At 48.3% G+C, this 26,639-nt stretch overlaps 1 protein-coding gene across 3 annotated transcripts; it reads right to left on the bottom strand.

Moving 5' to 3' along the window:
• Window positions 1-297: 297 nt before the first annotated feature.
• On the bottom strand, window positions 298-26,635 carry VPS52 (VPS52 subunit of GARP complex). Of its 3 annotated transcripts, none has more exons than XM_063938260.1 (20): window positions 26,528-26,635; window positions 25,325-25,397; window positions 25,091-25,143; window positions 24,851-24,926; window positions 24,590-24,657; window positions 23,561-23,736; window positions 23,325-23,475; window positions 22,762-22,862; window positions 20,930-21,062; window positions 20,561-20,618; window positions 18,762-18,895; window positions 12,726-12,881; window positions 12,438-12,556; window positions 10,078-10,201; window positions 9,899-9,994; window positions 7,807-7,914; window positions 7,659-7,724; window positions 7,272-7,383; window positions 7,074-7,192; window positions 298-688 (listed from the first exon to the last, which is right to left on the bottom strand). In XM_063938260.1, exons 1-20 carry the CDS (start codon window positions 26,534-26,536, stop codon window positions 542-544), a joined length of 2,079 nt encoding a protein of 692 aa, XP_063794330.1. In that variant the 5' UTR covers window positions 26,537-26,635; the 3' UTR covers window positions 298-541. The 3 variants fall into 3 exon arrangements, with proteins under 3 accessions (XP_063794330.1, XP_063794332.1, XP_063794331.1); XM_063938262.1 differs by lacking the exon at window positions 26,528-26,635 and adding an exon at window positions 26,464-26,482; XM_063938261.1 differs by lacking the exon at window positions 26,528-26,635 and adding an exon at window positions 26,420-26,440.
• Window positions 26,636-26,639: the final 4 nt, after the last annotated feature.

Raw genomic sequence — 26,639 nt, 5'->3', positions numbered from 1 at the left:
CTGCTGCAGGAGTTTGGATCCCGACGCCTGAGAAGACAGCGCTTTGGAAGGTAATTACTGACTAAGCAATTGGAAGTTTCCAATTAGTTTAATTAATCGGTCCTCAGGTAGGATGGGGTGCCACAAGGGTAGCTGTTTAAGTCCCAGTGATTTTTCCTAAAACTCTGTGCTGCAATGTTTTTGTTTTTTTTTTATGTCCTGCCCTCAACTGAATTACCCATAAGTAAGAATTACGGTTGCAAAGCTTCAGTCACTAACAGTATTGTATAACCTAGATCCAAAGAATAACCATGATAGTGTGTGTTATCTTACTTTAATAGAGAATAAGGGGCTACTTTGCTTTATTAAATTAATTTACAAACAAGACAAAACATTTAGCACAAGCCCTGATCTCCGGCGTGACAGTAGGACAGGGCGACATGTGACAACGTCGGTGGTGGCGACACATTTGGGTCACACCACAGATTCTGTGATACAGTATTTATGTAACGTGGATGTTTTAGAAAAACACATCTAGCGCAGGTGAAACTGCTGTCTCCCCTCAGAAGTTGGGTTTGTGCTTCTTCAGCTCTACCATCAAGTGATGAAGATTAATTAACTCTGAACAAACCGGCAGATTCCGGAGAGGCGGCTGGGACAGAATCTTATGGAAACGGTGATAGTACTGGATTAGCTGTGTAAGCGCCCCCTGTGGTAAAAGCAGAATTAGTACAACCGTTAATGGATAGATTTGTGACGGCGCTGCTAATTTGTGTCCGATTATGATCAATCACTGGTGACTTCACTAAGGAACGAGGTACACCACGATTCAGTGGTGAGTACACTTTAATTAAACAGTTGTCTGACACAGATCAATAGTTTAACTATTTAGTGCCCACTCCTCCAGCCTTCACTAATCCCACAGTTTTGGCAGCGTGCTCCAGGTAGGACGAAAGAGGAATAATAATTTCTCTATCGTCCTAGTGGATGCTGGGGTTCCTGAAAGGACCATGGGGAATAGCGGCTCCGCAGGAGACAGGGCACAAAAAGTAAAGCTTTTCCAGATCAGGTGGTGTGCACTGGCTCCTCCCCCTATGACCCTCCTCCAGACTCCAGTTAGAGTTAGATTTTTGTGCCCGGCCGAGAAGGGTGCAATCTAGGTGGCTCTCCTAAAGAGCTGCTTAGAAAAAGTTTAGCTTAGGTTTTTTATTTTACAGTGAGTCCTGCTGGCAACAGGATCACTGCAACGAGGGACTGAGGGGAGAAGAAGTGAACTCACCTGCGTGCAGGATGGATTGGCTTCTTGGCTACTGGACATCAGCTCCAGAGGGACGATCACAGGTACAGCCTGGATGGTCACCGGAGCCGCGCCGCCGGCCCCCTTGCAGATGCTGAAGTCAGAAGAGGTCCAGAATCGGCGGCTGAAGACTCCTGCAGTCTTCTAAAGGTAGCGCACAGCACTGCAGCTGTGCGCCATTTTCCTCTCAGCACACTTCACACGCAGTCACTGAGGGTGCAGGGCGCTGGGGGGGGGCGCCCTGGGAGGCAAAATGTAACCTATATAAAGGCTAAAAATACCTCACATATAGCCCCCAGAGGCTATATGGAGATATTTAACCCCTGCCTGGATTCACTAAATAGCGGGAGACGAGCCCGCCGGAAAAGGGGCGGGGCCTATCTCCTCAGCACACGGCGCCATTTCCTCTCACAGCTCCGCTGGTCAGGACGGCTCCCAGGTCTCTCCCCTGCACTGCACTACAGAAACAGGGTAAAACAGAGAGGGGGGGCAAATTTATGGCGATATTTTGATATATATAAAGCAGCTATAAGGGAGCACTTATTATAAGGCTATCCCTGTTATATATAGCGCTTTTGGTGTGTGCTGGCAAACTCTCCCTCTGTCTCCCCAAAGGGCTAGTGGGTCCTGTCTTCGTTAGGAGCATTCCCTGTGTGTCTGCTGTGTGTCGGTACGTGTGTGTCGACATGTATGAGGACGATATTGGTGTGGAGGCGGAGCAATTGCCAAATATGAGGATGTCACCCCCTAGGGAGTCGACACCAGAATGGATGCCTTTATTTATGGAACTACGGGATAGTGTCAACACGCTAAAGCAGTCGTTTGACGACATGAGACGGCCGGACAATCAATTAGTGCCTGTCCAGGCGACTCAAACACCGTCAGGGGCTGTGAAACGCCCTTTGCCTCAGTCGGTCGACACAGACCCAGACACAGGCACTGACTCCAGTGGTGACGGTGACGAATCAACCGTATTTTCCAGTAGGGCCACACGTTATATGATTTTGGCAATGAAGGAGGCGTTACATTTAGCTGATACTACAGGTACCACTAAACAGGGTATTATGTGGGGTGTGAAAAAACTACCTATAGTTTTTCCTGAATCAGAAGAATTAAATGACGTGTGTAATGAAGCGTGGGTTGCCCCTGATAAAAAGCTGATAATTTCAAAGAAATTATTGGCATTATACCCTTTCCCGCCAGAGGTTAGGGAGCGCTGGGAAACACCTCCTAGGGTGGACAAGGCGCTAACACGCTTATCTAAACAAGTGGCGTTACCCTCTCCTGAGACGGCCGCACTTAAAGATCCATCAGATAGGAGGATGGAAAATATCCAAAAAAGTATATACACACATGCAGGTGTTATACTACGACCAGCTATAGCGACTGCCTGGATGTGCAGTGCTGGGGTAGTTTGGTCAGAGTCCCTGATTGAAAATATTGATACCCTGGACAGGGACAATATTTTACTGTCGTTAGAACAAATAAAGGATGCATTTCTTTATATGCGTGATGCACAGAGGGATATCTGCACACTGGCATCACGGGTAAGTGCTATGTCCATTTCGGCCAGAAGAGCTTTATGGACGCGACAGTGGACAGGCGATGCGGATTCAAAACGACATATGGAAGTTTTGCCGTATAAAGGGGAGGAGTTATTTGGAGTCGGTCTATCAGATTTGGTGGCCACGGCTACAGCCGGGAAATCCACCTTTCTACCTCAAGTCACTCCCCAACAGAAAAAGGCACCGACTTTTCAACCGCAGCCCTTTCGTTCCTTTAAAAATAAGAGAGCAAAGGGCTATTCATATCTGCCACGAGGCAGAGGTCGAGGGAAGAGACAGCAACAGGCAGCTCCTTCCCAGGAACAGAAGCCTTCCCCGGCTTCTACAAAAGCCTCAGCATGACGCTGGGGCTTCTCAAGCGGACTCGGGGACGGTGGGTGGTCGTCTCAAAAATTACAGCGCGCAGTGGGCTCACTCGCAGGTAGATCCCTGGATCCTGCAGATAATATCTCAGGGGTACAGGTTGGAATTAGAGACAGATCCACCTCGCCGTTTCCTGAAGTCTGCTTTACCAACGTCCCCCTCCGAAAGGGAGACGGTTTTGGAAGCCATTCACAAGCTGTACTCTCAGCAGGTGATAGTCAAGGTACCTCTTCTACAACAAGGGAAGGGGTATTATTCCACTCTTTTTGTGGTACCGAAGCCGGATGGCTCGGTAAGGCCTATTCTAAATCTGAAGTCCTTGAACCTGTACATAAAGAAGTTCAAGTTCAAGATGGAGTCACTCAGAGCAGTGATAGCGAACCTGGAAGAGGGGGACTTTATGGTATCCTTGGACATCAAGGATGCGCATCTCCACGTTCCAATTTACCCCTCACACCAGGGGTACCTCAGGTTCGTTGTACAAAACTGTCACTATCAGTTTCAGACGCTGCCGTTCGGATTGTCCACGGCACCTCGGGTCTTTACAAAGGTAATGGCCGAGATGATGATTCTTCTTCGAAGAAAAGGCATATTAATTATCCCATACTTGGACGATCTCCTAATAAGGGCAAGGTCCAGAGAACAGCTAGAGATGGGATTAGCACTGTCTCAAGAAGTGCTAAAACAGCACGGGTGGATTCTGAATATTCCAAAATCCCAGTTAATGCCGACAACTCGTCTGCTGTTCCTAGGGATGATTCTGGACACGGTTCAGAAAAAGGTTTTTCTCCCGGAGGAAAAAGCCAAGGAGTTATCCGAGCTTGTCAGGAACCTCCTAAAACCAGGAAAGGTGTCTGTACATCAATGCACAAGAGTCCTGGGAAAAATGGTGGCTTCTTACGAAGCAATTCCATTCGGCAGATTCCACGCAAGAATTTTCCAAAGGGATCTGTTGGACAAATGGTCAGGGTCGCATCTTCAGATGCACCTGCGGATAACCCTGTCTCCAAGGACAAGGGTGTCTCTTCTGTGGTGGTTGCAGAGTGCTCATCTATTGGAGGGCCGCAGATTCGGCATACAGGATTGGATCCTGGTGACCACGGACGCCAGCCTGAGAGGCTGGGGAGCAGTCACACAAGGAAGAAACTTCCAGGGAGTATGGACGAGCCTGGAAACGTCTCTTCACATAAACATTCTGGAACTAAGAGCAATATACAATGCTCTAAGCCAGGCAGAACCTCTGCTTCAGGGAAAACCGGTGTTGATCCAGTCGGACAACATCACGGCAGTCGCCCATGTGAACAGACAGGGCGGCACAAGAAGCAGGAGTGCAATGGCAGAAGCTGCAAGGATTCTTCGCTGGGCAGAGAATCATGTGATAGCACTGTCAGCAGTGTTCATCCCGGGAGTGGACAACTGGGAAGCAGACTTCCTCAGCAGACACGATCTTCACCCGGGAGAGTGGGGACTTCATCCAGAAGTCTTCCACTTGCTGGTAACCCGTTGGGAAAGACCAATGGTGGACATGATGGCGTCTCGCCTCAACAAAAAACTGGACAGGTATTGCGCCAGGTCAAGAGATCCGCAGGCAATAGCTGTGGACGCGCTGGTAACGCCTTGGGTGTACCAGTCGGTGTATGTGTTTCCTCCTCTGCCTCTCATACCAAAAGTATTGAGAATTATACGGCAAAGAGGCGTAAGGACGATACTAGTGGTTCCGGATTGGCCAAGAAGGACTTGGTACCCGGAACTTCAAGAGATGATCACGGAAGATCCGTGGCCTCTACCTCTAAGGAGGGACTTGCTTCAGCAGGGTCCCTGTCTGTTTCAAGACTTACCGCGGCTGCGTTTGACGGCATGGCGGTTGAACGCCGGATCCTAAAGGAAAAAGGCATGCCGGAAGAAGTCATTCCTACTTTGATTAAAGCAAGGAAGGAAGTAACCGTGCAACATTATCACCGAATTTGGCGAAAATATGTTGCGTGGTGCGAAGATCGGAGTGCCCCGACGGAGGAATTTCAACTGGGTCGATTCCTACATTTCCTGCAATCAGGATTGTCTATGGGTCTCAAATTGGGATCTATTAAGGTTCAAATTTCGGCCCTGTCGATTTTCTTTCAAAAAGAATTGGCTTCAGTCCCTGAAGTCCAGACCTTTGTTAAGGGAGTGCTACATATACAGCCTCCTGTGGTGCCTCCAGTGGCACCGTGGGATCTCAATGTGGTTTTGGACTTTCTAAAATCTCATTGGTTTGAACCACTAAAGAAGGTGGATTTGAAATATCTCACATGGAAAGTGACCATGCTTCTAGCCCTGGCTTCGGCCAGGAGAGTGTCAGAACTGGCAGCTTTATCTTACAAAAGCCCATATCTGATTTTCCATTCGGACAGGGCAGAACTGCGGACTCGTCCGCATTTTCTCCCTAAGGTGGTGTCAGCATTTCATCTGAACCAGCCTATTGTAGTGCCTGCGGCTACAAGTGACTTGGAGGACTCCAAGTTACTGGACGTTGTCAGAGCATTAAAAATATATATTGCAAGGACAGCTGGAGTCAGAAAATCTGACTCGTTTATATTGTATGCACCCAACAAGATGGGTGCTCCTGCGTCTAAGCAGACGATTGCTCGTTGGATCTGTAGCACAATCCAACTTGCACATTCTGTGGCAGGCCTGCCACAGCCTAAATCTGTAAAGGCCCACTCCACAAGGAAGGTGGGCTCATCTTGGGCGGCTGCCCGAGGGGTCTCGGCATTACAACTTTGCCGAGCAGCTACGTGGTCAGGGGAGAACACGTTTGTAAAATTTTACAAATTTGATACTCTGGCTAAGGAGGACCTGGAGTTCTCTCATTCGGTGCTGCAGAGTCATCCGCACTCTCCCGCCCGTTTGGGAGCTTTGGTATAATCCCCATGGTCCTTTCAGGAACCCCAGCATCCACTAGGACGATAGAGAAAATAAGATTTTACTTACCGATAAATCTATTTCTCGGAGTCCGTAGTGGATGCTGGGCGCCCATCCCAAGTGCGGATTATCTGCAATAATTGTACATAGTTATTGTTAACTAATTCGGGTTATTGTTGAAGGAAGCCATCTTTCAGAGGCTCCGCTGTTATCATACTGTTAACTGGGTTTAGATCACAAGTTGTACGGTGTGATTGGTGTGGCTGGTATGAGTCTTACCCGGGATTCAAAATCCTCCCTTATTGTGTACGCTCGTCCGGGCACAGTACCTAACTGGAGTCTGGAGGAGGGTCATAGGGGGAGGAGCCAGTGCACACCACCTGATCTGGAAAAGCTTTACTTTTTGTGCCCTGTCTCCTGCGGAGCCGCTATTCCCCATGGTCCTTTCAGGAACCCCAGCATCCACTACGGACTCCGAGAAATAGATTTATCGGTAAGTAAAATCTTATTTTTACTGGCTTACATATTGTTTCTATGGAACAATGAAATGTAACAAAGCCATTAGGACATGCGGCTCAGCTCCAGGTTACACGTGTGTACTGGAAGGGTATAACATGGGTGGGTTATGGTATCTAGACCCTGCAATTTCTCGTCATATAGTAACAGATCCAAACACTTTCAAACATATTTACTGGAAGTTCTGCATTTGTGAACTTGTACGAACTTCACAGCAGACTGAATTCATTTTTAGTCTTAAATGTTACATCCACCTTAGCAATGAGGAGCAGTTCCCAAATCTACCTCTGAAGAGCAGCGTTCATGGTCACACTTCAGAAGGGATGCTGAATAACAGTACAGCAAATGATTGGACGCTGGCTGGACCAATCCAGTGTGGGTTCCAACAATCCAAAAACAGAGAGTCCTTCCCCCACTCAAACAGTTTATTAGTCTGCTATTTGGGAACATACCTGTATTATACTGGTGCCGTTCTTGAAGTTTGTGAACGACCTCATGACATCCTGGCTCAGCGTCTCTACTGCCTGTTTCCAGGTGGAAGAGAAGCCTCGCACCAGCTGAGACACGCGTGCTGGATGGAAGGAAACGAGTCAGTCAGTCATACAGCCGCACAGGGAGGCACAGACAGAGGCGGGAGGGGCGGCGCTCACCTTCCTCACTCCGGAGCCGATCCTGCTGACCTTTCTCAATAAGAGACTCGGATTCTTTCACAAAGGAGATCATACCTCCGAAGGACGGGGACAGAATCTCTTCTATAAACTCCTAAGTGACAAAGGTTAGAGACGGATGATGCAGGAGGAAGTCTACACAAGATATGAGAGATGATCACTTAATTTAAACAGAGGGAAAATTGACTGAAATTATCGTAAAGGACACAAGGTTGATGTTATAGCACCTACGTACGTTGGTATCATTGGTATTTTCCACCCGCACCTCCCAGAACAGTTACCATTGGATGTGAAATTTAGTTCAAGGGTTTATTCCCTGTACAATGTAATGGCACAGAGTAATACCGGGAAGGCGCTGTAGTCACTGACCTGTGTCCGCGCGTTCAGCAGCTGCTGGAAACTCTCCACCTCCTTACTGTCCGAAGACGCCCGTTCCTTAAGATGAACAATGATCACAGCATTGAGGATGGAGACACGCTACATAGAAACATTTAATACTGGCCAGGCTGGTACTCACCATGAGGACCCCAAGCAACATATCATAGTTATTAATCAAGAAAATTAGTTGCTCCTTCCTGGAGGAGAACTCGGCGGCCATTCTCAGGACAAAATTCTCCACTTCCACCTGCGAAAGAAGCAGAACAGACGTCTTAGTGTACTGGTTTATAATGGAAGGGATAGGCGTAGTTTCTGATTAGTTACATTCCCTGGGTGTATCCCTTAGTCCTCATAAGAACTGTTGTGTCCTCACTTATTGGCGTTTGTCTGTGGTGGGATCACCCCACCTTCCAGATTACCTAATACTGGGACATCACTCCTGGCTGTGGTGGGATCACGCTACCTACTACACCGCCTAATACTGGGACATCACTGCTGGCTGTGGTGGGATCATCCTACCTACCAGACCACCTAATACTGGGACATCACTACTGGCTGTGGTGGGATCACACCACCTACCAGACCACCTAATATTGGGACATCACTACTGGCTGTGGTGGGATCACACCACCTACTAGACCACCTAATATTGGGACATCACTCATGGCTGTGGTGGGATCACCCCACCTACCAGATCACCTAATACTGGGACATCACTCCTGGCTGTGGTGGGATAACCGCACCTACCAGACCACCTATTCTTGGGACATCATTCCTGGCTGTGGTGGGATCACTCCACCTACCAGATCACCTAATACTGGGACATCACTCCTGGTAGTGTTGGGATCACTCCACCTACCAGTCCACCTAATACTGGGACATCTCTCCTTGCTTTCTCATATTCGGGAAGCACTGTCAGACAACTGATCCCTATTAAGCAGCTATATAAAAAGATTCATGATTCCACTCTGAAGTGGTCCACGGCTTTTTTGTGGCCCCTAGTCTTTCTTAAAACCATTATAATAATAATAATAATAATAATTTTATTTATATAGCGCTCTTTCTCCAATAGGACCCAAGGCGCTTAACAGATACATAGCATAATATAGTACAGAAAATAATGAAGTACATTTTCATAAAATACAGAAGCATGAAGATACTAAAAGGGACATTATGGAAATGCTGAGTAAACAGAAAAGTCTTGAGTCTACTTTTGAAGGATTCTATAGTTGGGGCCTCTCGCACTGTGCGGGGAAGTGAGTTCCATATAGTCGGAGCCGCATGACTAAAAGCTCGACCCCCAGATGAATTACGGTAGATTCTAGGTACTGCTAAAAGTCCTTCATCTACAGATCGCAGTAATCGAGTGGGGTAGTATGGGGTCAGAAGCTGTTTCAGGTACCTTGGGCCTTGGTCATGTAATGCTTTGAAACTCAGTAAGCCAATCTTGAAGATGATTCGCCATCGTACAGGCAGCCAGTGAAGGGAGTAGAGGATGGGTGTTATGTGGCTAGAACGGGGCTGGTTGGTTAACAGCCTGGCAGCTGTGTTTTGCACCAGCTGTAAGCGGTGAAATTCTTTTGCTGGGAGACCAAGGTAGAGGGCATTACAGTAGTTTAATTGAGATTATACAAATGCATGGATGACTTTTGGCATATCATCTGAGGGAATTAAGTGCTTGATTCTGGCTATGTTCCTCAGGTGAAAGAATGAGGATTTGATTGTGGCTGATATCTGATGTTTAAGTGTCAAGCCACCATCCAGGATAACGCCAAGATTCCGCACACGATCACTGGTCTGTACTTCTGAATCCCCGAGTGTAAGTCCAGTTGGTTGGCTATGCTGCAGTCTTGTCCTTTGATGTTGCGGTCGTATCATAAGGACCTCATTATGGGCTCTATTATGTTACAACGTTAAAAAGATGATACAATTGCGGGCAATATCTGCAATGTACCATTACAATGACGTGGAAATGCCAGCAAAGGCACATCATATCACCCCTTTTACACCCCGATTCCACCCCCCACCCGAAATCACAGCTTATTGTGTGCAGCCTTATCGGGCGATCTCAGGGCTACCGCAATTGTGGCATATGCATACATTTACAGATTGCGTCTTCGCTCCAAACAGAACTGGCCCCTGAGCTTGTAGCCACATCTCACATAACATCACATCATACATTAAGCCCACTTCGAGGAACGCATGGCCAGCACTGCCCTATCTGCCCTTACCTGCAGCTGTCCCAGGAGGACATTGGTCTTCTCGTTCGGAAACGTCTGGTTTATACTAACGATGGCCGATGAAAACTCTGCGTAGCGTCGGGTTATCTAGGAAAGTACACACAGAGAATGTATGTGATGGATGTAGATGCATGTAGTTATAGCTAGACACGAGTGGAATAAGTCATTACGTAGTGTGGTCTGGTGTCCAGCGTTCCCAGCCTCTGAGGGTCCGTGTTGCGGATGCTCTGAATGTTCAGCTCCAAGATATACTGGAAGCGGGGCCACAACATGTCAAGTAGAGTGTCCCAGTATCTGTTATACACAGGACAGATAACAGACATCCGCTCAGTCTCAGCACTTACAGTACAGCATCATAATACAGGGCTGGTCAATATCACAACGTCAGTCCGCTGTCAGCAACCTGCAGTAGTCCAGTGATAGGCAGCTGGCTGCCCAGTGAGACCTGCCTGTGTCTCGCAGTTCAGATCTAAGGGGGTCATTCTGACCTGATCGTTGCCTCAGGCAGAGGCGGTCGCTGGGCGGGAGGGGGCGACACGGCAGCATTTAGCCGCCGTTTTAGAGGCGCGGTCCGGCCAACGCAGGCATGGCCGGACCGTGCGCGTGGCGGGCCGCAGCGGCTGCGTGACTTGACACGCAGTCGCTACGAACCGGGCAGCGACGAGTAGCTCCTGGCCAGCACACAAAAGCTGCGCTGGCCAGGAGCTACTCCTGAGGTGCAAAAGCATCGCCGCTGGGCGATGCTTTTGCACTTCAGCGACGGGGCAGGGACTGAGATGCGGGGCGGACTAGCCCTGTGCTGGGCGTCCCCCCGCATGTCTGTGTTCCTGATCGTAGCTGTGCTAAATTTAGCACAGCTACGATCAAGTCGGAATCACCCCCTAAATTGTTTGCTACTTTCTTACAGAGCAGAGAATAAGACTGAAGCCTGAATCACCGTACACTGTATGTCACGCAGCTCATCTAATAAGGACTAAAGTGTATTATGCACTTTACATAGACCTAATTCAAAGTTGGATGCAATTTGCATGCAAGTGTAAACTCAACAAGTGCCTGGGAAAGAAGTTGCATTTTGCTTCCTATGCAGAGTTGGCTGCAAACGTTCTATGTATCTAACCCTGTATAGGTACCAGATGTGATTCCCTCCCAATGCTAATATACGCCAGGAATCCATTAGGAGGTGAGGCTTCACCAAGCACAAAATAATGGTCCATAACACAGTACACAACCCTACACATTACAGTAATGGCCAGAGAGTGGAGACAATAAGCACCCAAGTCGCACGGAGCATGTAAAACGCAAACCGAACAAGACGCAAATGTATTTTATTTTAGTTTGTAAAATCCATATTTCAGCAGCCTTCCCCATCCTGTGCACAGTAGGAAACTTGGTTGATTGTTGAAAAATTAGTGCGCTGCAATAAAGAGCTAGCTGTGGGGGGGAAAAGAATTGCAACTTGGCTTTATAAAACAGAAAATAATTATGCCCTTGCTCGGTTTTACCCATATTGTACATGGTACTAGCTGCCTGCCAATATTAATGTCATATATGTATACAAAACAGAAAGACTTTTGCTACCGGCGCTAACAATAATACACAGCAAATCTGTGTGTATGTAGCAAATACAATAGAGGGGTTTTGTAATATTGTGATCAAAACATTTAAGCTTGCAGCCCATGTCAAGGGACCCCAAGTGTCTGCATGTCCTTACACTGGCCTATACGCTCAGCACACCAACACATTGCAGGTAAATGTACATTTTGTATACATATATGGCATCAATATTGCCACACAGCTGGTTCCACTTACAATAAGGGTAAAACCGAGCGTGGGCATATTTCTTTTCAATTTAAACATATTTTGCCTGGTGCTATCATGGCGCTTACAATTAAGGCTTTATAAGGCCTAGTTGGGTGTGGCTCATAAGTCAGCCTTGTACAGATGTTCCCCTCTGGGACGTGAGTACATTTACCTGCAATGCAATGCTGTGCGGGCATACAGGCTAGTGTAGGGACTTGCAGAAAATTGGGGTCCCTTGACGTGGTCTGCAAGCTTAAATGTGTTGGTCAAAATATGACAAAACACCCTTTGTTTTATTTGCTACACACAGACTTGAAATATATTATTGTTAGCGCCGATAGCAAACGTCTTTCTGTGTTGCAATTTGGGTTTATGTCAAACTATGAATGTGCTTTTCCTGGCATAAGGTATTAGTGTTTGTGGGGGGGGGGGGGGGCATTTTGTGGCCTATTGAGTCATTTTGGAACATGTAAGTGGAACGTGGGGGCATTTTGGTATGAGACTGTTTTTCTTTTTCTATTTAAAAAGTATAACGTGGATCCCTTTAGCTAGAAGGTTGGAGGGCCACATCCGTAGCCCTTATAGCATGACAGGTTGCCCATTACTGCACTAAACACAGAGTATACATTACTGCTGAACACACAGCAGACAGACACCAAACTAAGCATCTGCCGGCAGGCCATGACACCTCCTCAGATATATGTAACCATCTCCAATAACGATGTCTCACTTGTCTATAGCAGGAATGTCTCTCCGCTGAGCGATGCCTTTAAACCGCAGCACGATGTGTATGCACAGGAAAATGGCGATGCTGTCATAACAATCCGACACATAGGAGTCAATGTGTTTCTGTTAGGGGGAAGAGGATTGCTTTATTATGCGGTAGAATTACCCTTATGGTAAGGGGCATGCATGCACATACACCGTCATATTCACAGGCACACAACACAGGTTATCTAGGGATAGATCAGGCTGTCGCCACTCACTCTGGGACATGGTACTGTGAACGCACACTCACCAGGAACATGGATAGGCTCCGGCCCATCACCGAGTTAAACAGATCCTGAGCCGCCATTCCGCTCACCAGGAAGAAGTCAGACAAGAAGAGGAATTCCCGGCAGCTGTTATCAAGGAGGGCATAGTGCTGGCTGCGGAACAGGGACTCAAACGGGTACTGCGGGGAAAACAGGGAAATGGGAAGAAAAAGGAAACATTAACCACAGCCACCACTTTATAACGAGACCTATCCCCCCCCTCCCCCCTCCAGCCTCTCACTTACAGGCAAAGCCCTCCCTCCCGGGATCACATGCTGTACCACCATTTTGCACCTCAACTACACCAAATTTACACGGTACAGACCACTTCAAAGCTTGCTGCACCCCATCTACCTGAAAGCTGAACTTATTGTGCCTGGGTCATTTTTATTTTTTAACTTTATTAACGCTGAAACTTTTATTCCTCTTGGACTTTCTCTAACGTCCTAGTGGATGCTGGGGACTCCGTCAGGACCATGGGGAATAGCGGCTCCGCAGGAGACAGGGCACAAAAAGTAAGCTTTTAGGATCACATGGTGTGTACTGGCTCCTCCCCCTATGACCCTCCTCCAAGCCTCAGTTAGGTTTTTGTGCCCGTCCGAGCAGGGTGCAATCTAGGTGGCTCTCTTAAAGAGTTGCTTGGAAAAAGTTTTTAGGTTCTTTATTTTCAGTGAGTCCTGCTGGCAACAGGCTCACTGCTACGAGGGACTTAGGGGAGAGAAGTGAACTCACCTGCGTGCAGGATGGATTGGCTTCTTAGGCTACTGGACACCATTAGCTCCAGAGGGAGTCGGAACACAGGTCTCGCCCTGGGGTTCGTCCCGGAGCCGCGCCGCCGACCCCCCTTGCAGATGCTGAAAATTGAAGAGGTCCGGAACCAGGCACTGCAGCTGTGCGCCATTGTTGTCAGCACACTTCACACAGCGGTCACGGAGGGTGCAGGGCGCGGGGGGGGGGGCGCCCTGGGCAGCAATGTATAATACCTGTATGGCGAAAAATACATCACATATAGCCCTTGAGGCTATATGGATGTATTTAACCCCTGCCAGACATCACAAACTCCGGAGAAGAAGCCCGCCGAAAAGGGGGCGGGGCCTATTCTCCTCAGCACACAGCGCCATTTTCCCTCACAGAAATGCTGGTGGGAAGGCTCCCATGCTCTCCCCTGCACTGCACTACAGAAACAGGGTTAAAAACAGAGAGGGGGGGCACTGATTTGGCGATATGAATATATATTAAATGCTATAAGGGAGGAACACTTATATAAAGGTTGTCCCTGTATAATTATAGCGTTTTGGTGTGTGCTGGCAAACTCTCCCTCTGTCTCCCCAAAGGGCTAGTGGGTCCTGTCCTCTATCAGAGCATTCCCTATGTGTGTGCTGTATGTCGGTACGTGTGTGTCGACATGTATGAGGAAAATGTTGGTGAGGAGGCGGAGCAAATTGCCTGTAATGGTGATGTCACTCTCTAGGGTGTCGACACCGGAATGGATGGCTTATTTATGGAATTACGTGATAATGTCAACACGCTGCAAGCCGGTTGACGACATGAGACGGCCGGCGATCAAATTAGTACCTGTCCAGGCGTCTCAAACACCGTCAGGGGCTGTAAAACGCCCATTTACCTCAGTCGGTCGACACAGACCCAGACACGGACACTGATTTCAGTGTCGACGGTGAAAAAACAAACGTATTTTCCTTTAGGGCCACACGTTAAGGGCAATGAAGGAGGTGTTACATATTTCTGATACTACAAGTACCACAAAAAAGGGTATTATGTGGGATGTGAAAAAACTACCTGTAGTTTTTCCTGAATCAGATAAATTAAATGAAGTGTGTGATGATGCGTGGGTTTCCCCCGATAGAAAATTATTGGCGGTATACCCTTTCCCGCCAGAAGTTAGGGCGCGTTGGGAAACACCCCTTAGGGTGGATAAGGCGCTCACATGCTTATCAGAACAAGTGGCGGTACCATCTACAGATAGGGCCGTACTTAAGGAGCCAGCTGATAGGAGGCTGGAAAATATCCTAAAAAGTATACACACACATGCTGGTGTTATACTGCGACCAGCGATCGCCTCAGCCTGGATGTGCAGAGCTGAGGTGGCTTGGTCGGATTCCCTGACTAAAAATATTGATACCCTTGACAGGGACAGTATTTTATTGACTATAGAGCATTTAAAGGATGCATTTCTATATATGCGAGATGCGCAGAGGGATATTTGCACTCTGGCATCAAGAGTAAATGCGATGTCCATATCTGCAAGAAGATGTTTATGGACACGACAGTGGTCAGGTGATGCAGATTCCAAACGGCACAAAGATGTATTGCCGTATAAAGGGGAGGAGTTATTTGGGGTCGGTCCATGGGACCTGGTAGCCACGGCAACTGCTGGAAAATCCACCGTTTTTTACCCTAAGTCACATCTCTGCAGAAAAAGACACAGTCTTTTCAGCCTCAGTCCTTTCGTCCCTATAAGAGTCATATCTGCCCAGGGATAGAGGAAAGGGAAGAAGACTGCAGCAGGCAGCCCATTCCCAGGAACAGAAGCCCTCCACCGCTTCTACCAAGTTCTCAGCATGACGCTAGGACCGTACAGGACCCCTGGATCCTACAAGTAGTATCCAAGGGGTACAGATTGGAATGTCGAGACGTTTCCCCCTCGCAGGTTCCTGTAGTCTGCTGTACCAATGTCTCCCTCCGACAGGGAGGCAGTATTGAAAACAATTCACAAGCTGTATTCCCAGCAGGTGATAATAAAATTACCCCTCCTACAACAGGGAAAGGGGTATTATTCCACACTATATTGTGGTACTGAAGCCAGAAGGCTAGGTGAGACCTATTCTAAATCTGAAATATTTGAACACTTACAAAGGTTCAAATCCAGATGGAGTCACTCAGAGCAGTGATAGCGAACCGGGAAGAAGGGGACTATATGGTGTCCCGGGACATCAGGGATGCTTACCTCCATGTCCCAAAATTTGCCTTTCTCACCAAGGGTATCTCAGGTTCGTGGTACAGAACTGTCACTATCAGTTTCAGACGATGCCGTTGGATTGTCCAAGGCACCCCGGGTCCTTACCAAGGTAATGACCGAAATGAGGATTCGTCTTCAAAGAAAATGGACGACCTCCTGATAAGAACAAGGTCCAGAGAACAGTTAGAGGTCGGAGTAGCACTATCTCAAGTAGTTCTACGACAACACGGGTGGATTCTAAATATTCCAAAACCGCAGTTGTTCCGACGACACGTCTGCTGGTCCTAGGGATGATTCTGGACACAGTCCAGAAAAAGGTGTTTCTCCCAGAGGAGAAAGCCAGGGAGTTATCCGAGCTAATCGGGATTCTCCTAAAACCAGGAAAAGTGTCAGTGCATCATTGCACAAGAGTCCTGGTAAAAATGGTGGCTTATTACGAAGCGATTCCATTCGGCAGATTTCACGCAAGAACTCTTCAGTGGGATCTGCTGGACAAATGGTCCGGATCGCATCTTCAGATGCATCAGCGGATAACCCTATATCCAAGGACAAGGGTGTCTCTCCTGTGGTGATTACAGAGTGCTCATCTTCTAGAGGGCCGTAGATTCGGCATTCAGGATTGGATGCTGGTGACCACGGAGGCCAGCCTGAGAGGCTGGGGAGCAGTCACACAGGGAAAAAATTTCCAGGGAGTGGGATCAAGTCTGGAGAATTCTCTCCACATAAATATACTGGAGCTAAGAGCAAATTTATAATGCTCTAAACTTAGCAAGACCTCTGCTTCAAGGTCAGCCGGTATTGATCCAGTGGGATAACATCACGGCAGTCGCCCACGTAAACAGAAAGGGCGGCACAAGAAGCAGGAGGGCAGTGGCAAAACTGCAAGGATTTTTCGCTAGGCGGAAAATCATGTGATAGCACTGTCAGCAGTGTTCATTCCGGGAGTGGACGACTGGGAAGCAGACTTCCTCAGCAGGCACGACCTCCACCCGGGAGAGTGGGAACTTCATAGGGAAGTTTTCCGCATGATTGTGAACCGTTGGGAAAGACCAAAGGTGGACATGATGGCGTCCCGCCCGAACAAAAAACGGGACAGGTATTGCGCCAGGTCACGAGACCTTCAGGCGATAGCTGTGGATGTCCTGGTAACACCGTGGGTGTAACAGTCGGTGTATGTGTTCCCTCCTCTGCTTCTCATAACCAAGGTATTGAAAATTATAAGACGTAGAGGAGTAAGAACTATACTCGTGGCTCCGGATTGGCCAAGAGGGACTTGGTACCCGGAACTTCAAGAGATGCTCATAGAGGACTAATGGCCTCAGGAGCTAAGAAGGGACTTGCTTCAGCAAGTACCATGTCTGTTCCAAGACTTACCGCGGCTGCGTTTGACGGCATGGCGGTTGAACGCCGGATTCTAAGGGAAAAGGCATTCCGGAAGAGGTCATACCTACCCTGGTCAAAGCCAGGAAGGAGGTGACCGCACAACGTTATCACCACATGTGGTGAAAATATGTTGCGTGGGTGAGGCCAGGAAGGCCCCACGAAGAAATTTCAACTAGGTCGATTTCTGCACTTCCTGAAAACAGGAGTGTCTATGAGCCTCAAATTGGGGTCCATTAAGGTTCAAGTTTCGGCCCTGTAGATTTTCTTCCAGAAAGAATTGGCTTCAGTTCCTGAAGTCCAGACATTTGTCAAGGGAGTATTGCATATACAGCCCCTTTTGTGCCTCCAGTGGCACCGTGGGATCTCAAAGTAGTGTTGGGATTCCTCAAATCATATTGGTTTGAACCGCTCAAATCTGTGGATTTGAAATATCTCACATGGAAAGTGACCATGCTGTTGGCCCTGGCCTCGGCCAGGCGATTGTCAGAATTGGCGGCTTTGTCTTACAAAAGCCCATATTTGATTTTCCATTCGGACGGGGCAGAACTGGGACTCGTCCCCAGTTTCTTCCTAAGGTGGTGTCAGCGTTTCACCTGAAACAACCTATTGTGGTGCCTGCGGCTACTAGGGACTTGGAGGACTCCAAGTTGCTAGACGTTGTCAGGGCCCTGAAAATATATATATATATATATATATATATATATATATATATATATATAATTCCAGGACGGCTGGAGTCAGAAAGTCTGACTTGCTGTTTATATTGTATGCACCCAAAAAGCTGGGTGCTCCTGCTTCTAAGCAGACTATTGCTCGTTGGATTTGTAGTACAATTCAACTTGCACATTCTGTGGCAGGCCTGCCACAGCCAAAATCTGTAAATGCCCATTCCACAAGGAAGGTGGGCTCATCTTGGGCGGCTGCCCGAGGGGTCTCGGCTTTACAACTTTGCCGAGCAGCTACGTGGTCAGGCGGGAACACGTTTGTAAAATTCTACAAATTTGATACCCTGGCTGAGGAGGACCTGGAGTTCTCTCATTCGGTGCTGCAGAGTCATCCGCACTCTCCCGCCCGTTTGGGAGCTTTGGTATAATCCCCATGGTCCTGACGGAGTCCCCAGCATCCACTAGGACGTTAGAGAAAATAAGATTTTACTTACCGATAAATCTATTTCTCATAGTCCGTAGTGGATGCTGGGCGCCCATCCCAAGTGCGGATTGTCTGCATTACTTGTACATAATTATTGTTACAAAAATCGGGTTATTATTGTTGTGGGCCATCTTTTCAGAGGCTCCTTCGTTGTTATCATACTGTTAACTGGGTTCAAATCACAGGTTGTACGGTGTGATTGGTGTGGCTGGTATGAGTCTTACCCGGGATTCAAGATCCTTCCTTATTGTGTACGCTCGTCCGGGCACAGTACCTAACTGAGGCTTGGAGGAGGGTCATAGGGGGAGGAGCCAGTACACACCATGTGATCCTAAAAGCTTACTTTTTGTGCCCTGTCTCCTGCGGAGCCGCTATTCCCCATGGTCCTGACGGAGTCCCCAGCATCCACTACGGACTATGAGAAATAGATTTATCGGTAAGTAAAATCTTATTTTTAAGCTCCTAAGGAAATGCCCTGGCTTTATCACCTAACTCTAGCGACGGCACTCACCCTGACGTCGCTCCTCTGGGCTGTGTGCGGCACTATGATCGGACCCTCCAGCTCAGTCGGACTGATGATGGCGGCTCTGTTACCCACTGTAAACACCGTGTTCTTGCTCCGTAATGCCGGCTTTGAGAAGAAGCGTGATGGGGTTAAGGAGAAGTAGTCCGACTCTCTGACTTACGCCAGCAATGCAGGTCTACTCATGGAAATTTCACAACCCGCCAGTGCATGGAGGAGAGGTTATAAAGGAGTGAAGCTATGCATCCTGGGACAGCTAAAGCTTTAACTGTTTGGTGCCCGGATGCCTCATCCACCACTACATCCCGATGTTTCCCTGTGGAAACCCTATGTACCCTGCTGCAGAAAGGTACGTTACCTTCCAATACTGCCGGGGTATTCAGCCACTCTGATACATATAGATGTGTCCTCATACATCTAGCCTTGAGATGCCTGGCGGGACTGAACAAAACACACATAGGGCCCGATTTAGAAATGAACGCTTTTGCAGCAGCGACTGCATCTTATTGTGCAGTGCGACTGCATCTTTATGCCGATGCTGCAGCCAATGGGCTTCCTGATGCGATTTCCACCGGCTGCAGTGCTAATACACCGTTGTGCATACAAAGATACACCATCGTATATTGCGCCAACCCCTATGGAGGCGCAGAATGTCTGTCGGAACATTGTCGCCGTCACCAGCGCATCTGGCTAACCACCCCTGACACTTCCAAGGAATGCCCACTAAAATTGCCTCTCTCTACAACCAAATTCCTTCTTCGTCCCACGATGGTAACCATTGGGACGCATGTGCAGTGTGACATATGTGCAGACTTAAAACATTGTCCGGTTGCGTCCGACATCAACACTACATGCACCTCTGAAGCAGGCCCCTACTGAGCTATACCCACCCCTTGGTGAACCTATCTAACTGCATACAGTTAAAATCTATATGTATTTCCCTGCATAATGCGTCCGGTCTTTGCTTTCCATATGCAGTCTGTGGAACACCTGCATTACTTGCACCCATATAAGAGATGAGCATTAAAAACTTCTATACCCAAACAGGTCACATTAGACCAGTGATCTCCAACCCGTAGCTCGCCTTAGTATTTTTGGTAGCTCACAGAGCGCAAGTGCTTGGGCAGTCACTGGCACTCCTCCTCTCTTCATTTTTAATATGGTGCCTGCCATCAGCCAACCAGAGCTCGTGGACCGGCAGTGGCGGCACCTGATTGGCTGCCAGCCCGCGAGTTTTGATTGGCTCACTTACCGGCACCATATTTTAAATGCCCGCCGCTGCCGGAGACTCTGTCACCCTCACCGCAGCCGCTCTGTGGACTTCACAGGAGAGGCGTGCGCTGCGCTCTCCTCCCCTTCCGTCCCTCATACAGGAGGAGCAATACCGGCGGCAGTAGAAGCCAGCAAGGGTTAGCACTGTGTGGGGCACTGTATTGGACACTGCGGGGTGCATTTTATCTGGCGCTACGGGGGGGGGGGGGGGGCATTTTAAATGGCACTGGTGGGGGGCATTATTTGTATATCTGGCACTGCTGAGGGGCATTATTTGTGTATCTGGCACTACGCGGGGGGCATTACTTGTAGTTGTGAGGCCACACCCACTTTTGCAGGAACGCACGAGCATTGGGGGGAGGGGGGGAGCTCCTTCAAAGGTTTTATTTTCCGAAAGTAGCTCACACCCCAATTAAGGTTGGAGACCACTGCATTAGACAATCATTCCTTAATAAATAAAGTTGCACAAGGCACGGAGATGACCGATAACTGGATGTAACATCACATAAGGATATCTTTCTTCGCTGTGTCTTCAATCCCCATCAGGTCGTCTTTCTCTGCGACTTCCTCGTACTGAAATAAGGTCAGAGAGAAGATAAGGGGGAAGAATAGAGAGAGATGGGCACAGAAGCAGCCGTCTGGGTCAGATGGAAGCAGATAAATAGCTTTATAGTGCTTTACTTTGTATAATGGAAGAAAACAAATTGTCAAAAGTAAATAGGGGGGAGAATTATAAAGGAGGGATCAGGCCACCCCCAGTTACCAATGTTACATATAGGAGACTGCAGCCATATGGAGAAGGCAGCAGGTTATATAATCTCCTTCATTCCACAGACTCCCTTATCACATTCTACTTACCTACCCCCCTCCCCACCATGTCTCACCTGAACCTTCATGAGTCGGTTGGTATACGACTTAAAGTAGGACAGGTACACCTTGCTCATGGTCTCCACATACTCGTCCTGGATTTCCTGAGCTACTGACCTCTCATTCCCCAGGAGGAACTGATAGAAGAACCTGCAGAACCGCACATTTCCTAGTAGATCAGGTGCAATCTTTAACCACATCAGACGTACAATAACAGTTAGTTGGACGGATGTCTATCTGAGCAGTTAGCTCTTTAGAAAAAAGCGTAAGAGCAGTGCATGCTGGGGTATGTGATGGAGTGATCTGTACAGAGCAGTGCACGCTGGGGTATGTGATGGAGTGATCTGTACAGAGCAGTGCATGCTGGGGTATGTGATGGTGTGAGTGGCACGGAGCAGTGCATGCTGGGGTATGTGATGGTGTGAGTGGTACGGAGCAGTGCATGCTGGGGTATGTGATGAAGTGAGCAGTACGGAGCAATGCATGCTGGGGTATGTGATGGAGTGAGTTGTACGGAGCAGTGCATGCTGGGGTATGTGATGGTGTGAGTGGTACGGAGCAGTGCATGCTGGGGTATGTGATGGAGTGATCTGTACAGAGCAGTGCATGCTGGGGTATGTGATGGAATGAGTGTTAAGGAGCAGTGCATGCAGGGGTATGCGATGGTGTGAGTGGTACGGAGCAGTGCATGCTGGGGTATGTGATGGTGTGAGTGGTACGGAGCAGTGCATGCTGGGGTATGTGATGGTGTGAGTGGTACGGAGCAGTGCATGCTGGGGTATGTGATGGCGTGAGTGGTACGGAGCAGTGCATGCTGGGGTATGTGATGGTGTGAGTGGTACGGAGCAGTGCATGCTGGGGTATGTGATGGTGTGAGTGATACGGAGCAGTGCATGCTGCAGTATGTGATGGTGTGAGTTGTACGGAGCAGTGCATGCTGGGGTGTGTTGATGGTGTGAGTGGCATGGAGCAGTGCATGCAGGGGTATGCGATGGTGTGAGTGGTACGGAGCAGTGCATGCTGGGGTATGTGATGGAATGAGTGTTAAGGAGCAGTGCATGCTGGGGTATGTGATGGAGTGACCTGTACAGAGGGTATGTGATGGAGTGATCTGTACAGAGCAGTGCATGCTGTGGTATGTGATGGAATAAGCGTTAAGGAGCAGTGCATGCTGGGGTATGTGATGGAATGAGTGTTAAGGAGCAGTGCAAGCAGGGGTATGCGATGGTGTGAGTGGTACGGAGCAGTGCATGCTGGGGTATGTGATGGTGTGAGTGCTACGGAGCAGTGCATGCTGGGGTATGTGATGGAGTGAGCTGTACGGAGCAGTGCATGCTGGGGTTTGTGATGGAGTGAGCAGCACGGAGCAGTGCATGCTGGGGTATGTGATGGAGTGACCTGTACAGAGGGTATGTGATGGAGTAATCTGTACAGAGCAGTGCATGCTGGGGTATGTGATGGAATGAGTGTTAAGGAGCAGTGCATGCAGGGGTATGCGATGGTGTGAGTGGTACGGAGCAGTGCATGCTGAGGTATGTGATGGTGTGAGTGGTACGGAGCAGTGCATGCTGGGGTATGTGATGGTGTGAGTGGTACGGAGCAGTGCATGCTGGGGTATGTGATGGAGTGAGCAGTACGGAGCAATGCATGCTGGGGTATGTAATGGAGTGAGCTGTACGGAGCAGTGCATGCTGGGGTTTGTGATGGAGTGAGCAGCACGGAGCAGTGCATGCTGGGATATGGGATGGAGTGAGCAGCACAGAGCAGTGCATGCTGGGGTAATGAGTATTGCATTCTGACAGAGAGAGACATTTATGAACACAGCATTGTGTGAGCTGGGTATACCGACCTGTACTTAAGCAGTGCATTCTGGGGGATCTGATAATTAGTCATGGGTTTACGGAAGGAGTAGATCTTCTGCAGAACAAACTCGCGCACTTTAGCAACAGCCTAAAATCAAGAACGGCAGCGTTAGAAACGTGACTGGAAAAGTTATAAACACCAATCAGCCGATTAATTACCCAGGCCTACATAATGTTACGGCTGCTGCTCTGTGGGATGAACCATGAATAAGGAATATACAATGCATCAATAGAAAAGGACCTGGTGACGGGACATACGCTTTAATGAACCATACATAATATACTAAATAATGAAGTTTCAGTCTCCATGACATCACTAATTCTCATGAATTCCAGATCACCCACAAGATGGCTGCTGCCGCAGGCTGTAGGGACTTTAACAATATGGCTGCAATAACACTACCTAACAGTTACCCAACAGCAACTACTCGGTGTTAATTAATCTAATGCAAGTCAGGTTAGCATAAAACCAAAAGTCTGCCTGATTCCCTATTACATTTAGAATAAATACGTCTGCCTGGTGCACAGACAGCCTGGGATTGTTACACACCTTGATCTTGAGTTTGTGTAGCGTATCTTGTACATCTGCGCAGGCCTGCGTGTCCCTGAAGGCCTGCTCCTTTACATAGTTTATCTTATTGTTCAGTTCCTGCAGCTGCTCCACAAACTGCTGTTCGGTGACGGGGACTTCCAGGATCGCACTACGGAGAGATGGAAAGTCTGAGGTAGTCCCGAGCAGGTAGGAAGGTCGCAGGGCTGTAATACACGTCTTGGCGGTGCCATTACCTGATCATCGTGTTGGGAATGATCAATTCATCGACCAGCTCGCTCAGCTCACTTCTGACCGTCTGTCGGTTCTTCAGCTTTATGTTCATGGCGAGAGACATCTCCTGCAACGTGTGAATCTCCGAGCTGATGGAGCTGAGGTCTGACTGGAACCCTCCCAGCATTAGGCCCATCCTCTGTGAAATCAACAGCGGCGATCATTTACCAGCGCGGGAAGGAGCCGCATCGCAAAAAACGTCCGGTACAGTAAAAGTGCCTGAGCTCCTGTCACCGTCCTCCATACCCCAGGGTATCCAGTGTCCCCCAAGGGATTTTGTTACATTAAGCACCTAAGTGTGTGCATAGGCCCCAATTTTCATGCACAGGTTAACATCAATTGAGTTGGGAAATATTTCTTACTGGTGCCCTTATTTATCAATGAGTGATACATTTCACTGTGAGTGATAAAATGCACCAGCCAATCAGCTACTAGATTCCATGTTACAGACTGTTTGAAAAATGACAGTTTGGAGCGGATTGGCTGGTGCAATTTATCACTCACAGTGAAATGTATCACTCATTGATAAATAAGGGCATAAATATGATGGGAGAAACTGGCCAGACACAGGCAGATCGGAGCATTTTATGGAGGATGAAGGCCAGCAGCAATAATGCTCCTGATTCTACGCACAAATACATAAATAACATTTAACTTTTTGGGAGAAGCTACGATCATGAAGTTCATGGGGTATGGAAGCTTGACAGGGCTATCAGGAGTCCACAGAGCACCTTTACTCTCACAGATCACCCCTGTGGAGAATGCAGCAACAGGACCTTGGTCAACCCTGTCAATGAGAGTACCAGGTAGATGCATCTCAAAGTGGCATTTCTGCACATAAAAAAGGAAGAAGAAAAAAATGGGACATGCAACAAGGGAGCATTATGGTAGAGATGTAGCAGTAACCACAGGGAAAACGTTATGGGACGGGAGCCAGAGACACAAAAGCAGATGGACAACTGTAGAAGTATGGACAGAAGAGATAATTTCACCTCCAGGATGGCGTCACAGGCAATGATCTGGTTATGAAGAGAGGCGATGTTCTGACTCTGCTCAATATCTGGTAGATGCTGAGGAAAACAGATATCTCTAAGAGGCAAGAACAACAAAATGCATGGAATAGGCATACAATCAACACTTTGGTTTAGTCCTGAAGACCCCTGAGAGGAAGGATCCCTGCCGTGTGACACAAGTAGGGACTTCTGTAGGAGAGTGACTCTGGGTCAGGTCACCATATGGTTTTGGAAGGATACAGTCTTTGATGGACACATGTTCTATCTGCTGTAGTTCCATCTCCACTTGTTTGGAGTATTGTCGGAGGTCAACGCCCTGAGAGCAAAAACAAAGTTGGATCAAGATGGATTTGGAGATGTAGGGGCATGGTTGCTGTCTCTCATCCTAAGGTCTTCGCTACGTTATACATTTCAACCTCAAATGTTACTAGCTATGTACTATTCCCCATGTTCCTCTATGTGTATTGCTACCACACTCACCGTCTTCAAGGCTTCCTGCACAAGAGCATCCTCCAGGTTCTCCTGAATGTGGACTGAGCAGAGAGAGTGAGAGAGAGGTGGTGAGTGAGGGGGCTGGGGAGCGGTCACATGGGGGTAAGAAGCGGGACACATGGACAGGATGGCCAAAGAAACAGGGTTAGAATTTAGAGAGGAGAAATAAAGTGAAGGAGTAATGGGATGAGATGGTCGGACCATCAGAGGCCAGACACTCACTGCTCACTGTGTCCAACGTGAGATCATCCGAGGTCAGATCAAGATCCCCAAGGTTCAGGGTTATATCATCCATCTAGAAAGTAAATGAGACATATGACGTACACCACACAACTTACACAGGGGGCGAGTATCCGTTACTGATGAGGCTGGTCATGCTGAGGTTCTAGTAAACGTACCACTTCTGTCATGACTAGAAGATGCTGAGTGACACTAGGCTGAGCGCGGCCACTTACAGGCTTTCCCAGGTTCCTGATACACTCCCTTCGCTCAGTCCTGAATAAGCCCATTGGCTACAGATGGATACCCCTGTTTCCTGCCTCAGTGTGTACTGCAAGGCTTCCATTGCGGCTACACAAAGCTTATGTGAGCGATCTGACAGAGAACCCTCTGAGGCAGGTAGTGGCCCAGACCCCATGCACCCAGCCTGACACAAACATATGTACCACCTCTACACAACTATGGAGGTCATTCCGAGTTGTTCGCTCGCAAGCGGATTTTAGCAGATTTGCTCATGCTAAGCCGCCGCCTACTGGGAGTGAATCTTAGCATCTTAAAATTGCGAACGATGTATTCGCAATATTGCGATTACACACCTCGTAGCAGTTTCTGAGTAGCTCCAGACTTACTCGGCATCTGCGATCAGTTCAGTGCTTGTCGTTCCTGGTTTGACGTCACAAACACACCCAGCGTTCGCCCAGACACTCCTCCGTTTCTCCGGCCACTCCTGCGTTTTTTCCGGAAACGGTAGCGTTTTTTCCCACACGCCCATAAAACGGCCTGTTTCCGCCCAGTAACACCCATTTCCTGTCAATCACATTACGATCGCCAGACCGATGAAAAAGCCGTGAGTAAAATTACTAAGTGCATAGCAAATTTACTTGGCGCAGTCGCAGTGCGAACATTGCGCATGCGCATTAAGCGGAAAATCGCTGCGATGCGAAGATTTTTACCGAGCGAACAACTCGGAATGAGGGCCTATATACAATAGAATGCTATGTGCAGCATACTGTATACTTGAGGGATTGTATAAAATAAAGCCACAATAGACTATATATATATATATATATATATATACACACACACACACGTACACACGTTTCATGTTGTGACTGCAGAGCAATGGCTGCAGCAGCACATACAGCAGGCCACCATGCATGCAGAGCAGGCTACATCTGGAGGGTAGAACACCCCGGAATTCCTCACCTCAGCCATCTCTCTGCACTGTCTCCAGCACAGGTCTATTGCCCAGGGGGTCCGGCTCTACTTCCGGGTTCCCCGAACTACAGTTCCCAGCGCCCCTCGGGGCAAGCCTACT

The sequence above is a fragment of the Pseudophryne corroboree genome, chromosome 8, assembly GCF_028390025.1.
Source record: "Pseudophryne corroboree isolate aPseCor3 chromosome 8, aPseCor3.hap2, whole genome shotgun sequence".
NCBI lineage: Eukaryota > Metazoa > Chordata > Amphibia > Anura > Myobatrachidae > Pseudophryne > Pseudophryne corroboree.
The sequence above is the reverse complement of the archived record's forward strand: the minus strand, read 5'-3'. Positions and strand labels throughout refer to the sequence as shown.